Here is a 3,796-nt window from a genome sequence, read left to right as displayed (position 1 = left end):
GTGCCTTACCTGGTATGGATCCCAAGCCTGCTCCGAGAGGGAGCTCATGTCCTCGTGGGTGTTGAGGGCGTCCTGGTCGCTCTGGGTGGCGCTGCGGGCGGTGTGGGCGGGGCTCCTTGGCACGATGGCCTCCAGCAAAGCCGGCGCTGGGCTGGATGGGCGGGACTCGTCGCTAGAGCAGCAGTCGTCGACGGCGAGGGCGCGTGTGTGCAAGCGAGGCACGCCCAGCACGCCCCCGCAGTCTGAGACGCACTTCTCGGTGGACGACGTCATGCCGCCCGAGCCCCCACGGCACGCGCCTGAAAGTGGGGGTTGGGCGTAAGTGATGCGACCTTTCGAGAATCAGAATTAAGATAAAATATATCACACTGCCTGAATAAACTTTTTTTTTTCTCTCAGAAATGCCCTTGGTAGCGTGGACGGGTAATCTTGACATTAAAAGAAAATAACGTAAACCATTTCTAACGCCACGTCCCTTCATAAAGAAGTCACAATGACGGCATGGTAAGATAACAAGGGGATTATCATCAACACCTTCCTCACTGAATACCGCCGACGCACAGCCACCACAAGAACGTCACCAACTATGTCAACAGCACACTAAAGTTGGCGGCGTCACCCCATACCCCCTCTGAGAGCTACGTTAATCCGAAATAACTCACCGGAGAAGGAGGAACTCTTGACGATATGCCTCCTGCAGTGCGAGGTGGTGTCCGAACCCGAGGAGTGTGACTTGGATAGGCGGCGGTTAGGAGACACTTGGTTGTTGTCAGAACCTCCAGACAGGTTGAGAGCCAAGCCGTCTGATCCGGAATCGGTTCGTCGCCCCTGGAATACATTAAAAGAAAACGGGTAACTTAGCGAGACCGCCGTTTTCTTTTGCCGCTTTAACACTGACTCACGTAAAATATCCACACCTTTTCTATGCGCAAGGACAACATTTTTTATAAGATCTACGACACTTACCAAGGACAGGTTTGACTTCCTACGGGCTCTGGTCTTTCTCCTCCTCAACGATCCGGTGGCATTAGTTGCAGGAGACTGCCGGTCTGCCGTAGTTGATGTTGTGGAAGTGGTGATGGTGGCAGACGCGGAAATGTTGGGGTGTGTTGTTGATGTCGTGATGGTTGTGTTTGTGGTGTTAGTTGCGGGAGTGGCCGGAGGCCCGGTTGTGGTTGGCGTGGAAACATCTGTAGGGGATGTGTTACTGCCAGCCGCGTCTGGGGTCTCTGCTCCACTGTGGGTGAAGGAAATAAGGATTTAGTTCATAGTCCGGACAACTGGGTTCTTTTACAGAAACGTGACATCACATCTGATTCGCACACAATACAGCCGAGCAAGATGTCAATAGTTAGTTAAGCCCCCCCCCCCCCCATCCACCACATCAAAAATAAATAGCTGTAAACAAGGAAGGACTTCCACCACCCTTTCTTACGTTTCAGGGAGAGCACCTACCTATTTCTCGGTTCGAACACCACGATGCTCAAGAAGTTACTAAGGGCCAGCATCTCATTCGGCGGCCAAATGCGTCCAAAAGAACAAGAGAGCAGTCTTCACTGCTTCCCCTCTCGCATGATTCTACGCACCGCCCGGTATGTCGGCAGCCACAACACTACGAGAGGGAGTCCGTATCTCCAGCCGGCGCTCCCTCCGGAACTGCGGAATGCCACGCCGCGTCCCTCCTCGATACAGACGAGACAGAACACGTCCTCTCTCGCTCCTTCAAGGCACTAGGACTCCTCCGCCCTGACCTTGCCGAGATAGACGAATAACTAAAGCCTTGTTAAGCGCGAGTGTCAGGGGGTTGTGAGTCACGTTAACACAAGTTATCAACACAGAGGTGATGCCATCGTGTCAACACCCGACGCTCCCACAGCCACAACACTACAACGGCTTACTCATTCCGCTTATTATCTAATTAATTTGGCCAGTAAATATCAATCACGCGAGATATGGCGTGAGTTTCCAGGCCGAGACGCTGGTGCGAGAGTCGGCCGTTGCGATCGGAGCGGGAACAAGAGGGAAACTAACTGTTCCCAAGCACGGTTGAAGAGAGTCACCACTGCTCATGACAATCTCCATGAACTTTAGCGGACTCTGCCCTACTTCTCTCCTTTATTTCACAATTCTCGTGCAATACTTTGCAAGAATCTCAACTTGAGCACGTGAACTGATCTAAATCTCGGAAGTTTATTTCTTGACAAAACTTCCTTCCGCGACTATCTAACGTGAGTATCCTGATCGCCAGAATCACAAGATACCGAGCCCCAAGGCACTTCCGCCTTGGATCTCTGAATCATCCTCGCGTCACGATTTCATGGTAAACAGACACCGACCCTCCCTCCCTCAAGAGAATTGCCGATATTTTTAATAAAAAAACAAGCTCCGTGAATTCTTGGCCACTGCAGCCTAGTTACCGCTTCCATTATGCCCCCCTTACCTCCTCCCCACGTCACCCACTAGTGAGGTCTGTCTGTCCAAGAATAGCCCAGTAATGCAGGTATTTAGCCAAGTCCTGGATGAAAGCGAGCGATGAGTGACTGACCCCGTCGGCCGGGTTGTTTAAGGATTGGGAAACGCCGGAGAACCAGTAAGTCGAAATTTACAAAACGAAACATTCAAATGTGACTTTTATATGTTGATTTCTGGACGGTATCAATAAACTCAAACCAATCTATTCCGTGTCTGAAGATATCTGCATTGCCTACCCAGCAGCCCAGAACAATGCTTCTATTTCATCACATTTGTCGCAGTTGTCCCTCCCCAGATTTGCTGACAGACAGACAATTGCACCTTTCCAGGCGGAGACAGCATAAACAATGTTATCGTTATCGGTGTTGACAACCGAGAGCACTTCCCGTTTTCTTTAACGCTATGCTGACCTCTGAACTGACATCCGATTCTCCCATCATATCACGCATGCCTCTCCACCTACCTTACTATAAGATTTCTTGTCTTTAAGAGTGTATTTCTGCGGAGAGTTATGCTAAACAATTCACTGACATTTACCTGAGCTGAGTAAGGATATCATACTGCAAATGGACACTCAAATATTACTAGAACAGTAAATCAAAGTCTGCTTATCCTTTGGCGTCCAAGTGTTCGCTAATAAATAAACAAAAAATAAACATTAACAAACGCAAGCCAACACTGCAACGCCTAAATCTCTGACTTGCCCCTTATCCGCACAAGGCACAAACACCCGAGACATTAACATTTAATCTCATCATTTAAATGGCAAGCGTTGGAGGTCCGCTCACGGCGAGGCGGTTTCGAAAACAGCGTTATTGAGACAACCACCCGCGGCCACGCTCGGATACGCGATTGCTTAACAGATGCACAGCAGATGTACAACTCTGCAGGTGCCAACTGATTGAATGGAATTGGAAACCTGATGGAGGCTGTCACGGCTTACGATAGGAAATCACGAAGGAGCAAACATGGCCTTTTGCATGCATTTGTTTGCCACTATCAGTCATTGTTGTTGCCCTATTATTGAGGTGATTTTATGAACACGTTTTGTAAATTCATAAAATCTTTATTGCTATTAAATAAATCATATTAACTGGCTTGAAATAACCTACTTTATTCTACAAGCAAGACATAACACATACTATTTTCAAACAAGCAGACACATCATTCCCCTGCCATTCCCCATTCCATTAATTCCATAGCATCGGGTGATCCATGACGTGACTTTCAATAACAGTTAATAGACTACAGCCAATAGCAAGCAGCCCTTTTCGCAAGGTAGTAGCAAGAGGCTGTATGACTGTATGTATTTAAAAAAGTTCGA

The 3,796-nt window shown here is 48.6% G+C and overlaps 1 protein-coding gene across 1 annotated transcript in view; it reads right to left on the bottom strand.

Annotated features, from left to right (window-relative positions):
- LOC119587929 (serine-rich adhesin for platelets-like) overlaps positions 1–3,796 on the bottom strand; it is a gene marked incomplete at both ends in the record, with an annotated part of 68,313 nt that overhangs the window by 2,082 nt on the left and 62,435 nt on the right. The window contains 3 exon segments of the mRNA XM_037936639.1: positions 10–299; positions 663–828; positions 967–1,237. Of these exon segments, the coding sequence (XP_037792567.1) occupies positions 10–299; positions 663–828; positions 967–1,237 (727 nt within the window).

The sequence above is a fragment of the Penaeus monodon genome, chromosome 23 (assembly GCF_015228065.2).
Source record: "Penaeus monodon isolate SGIC_2016 chromosome 23, NSTDA_Pmon_1, whole genome shotgun sequence".
In the NCBI taxonomy this organism is placed as follows: Eukaryota; Metazoa; Arthropoda; class Malacostraca; order Decapoda; family Penaeidae; genus Penaeus; species Penaeus monodon.
The sequence above is the reverse complement of the archived record's forward strand: the minus strand, read 5'-3'. Positions and strand labels throughout refer to the sequence as shown.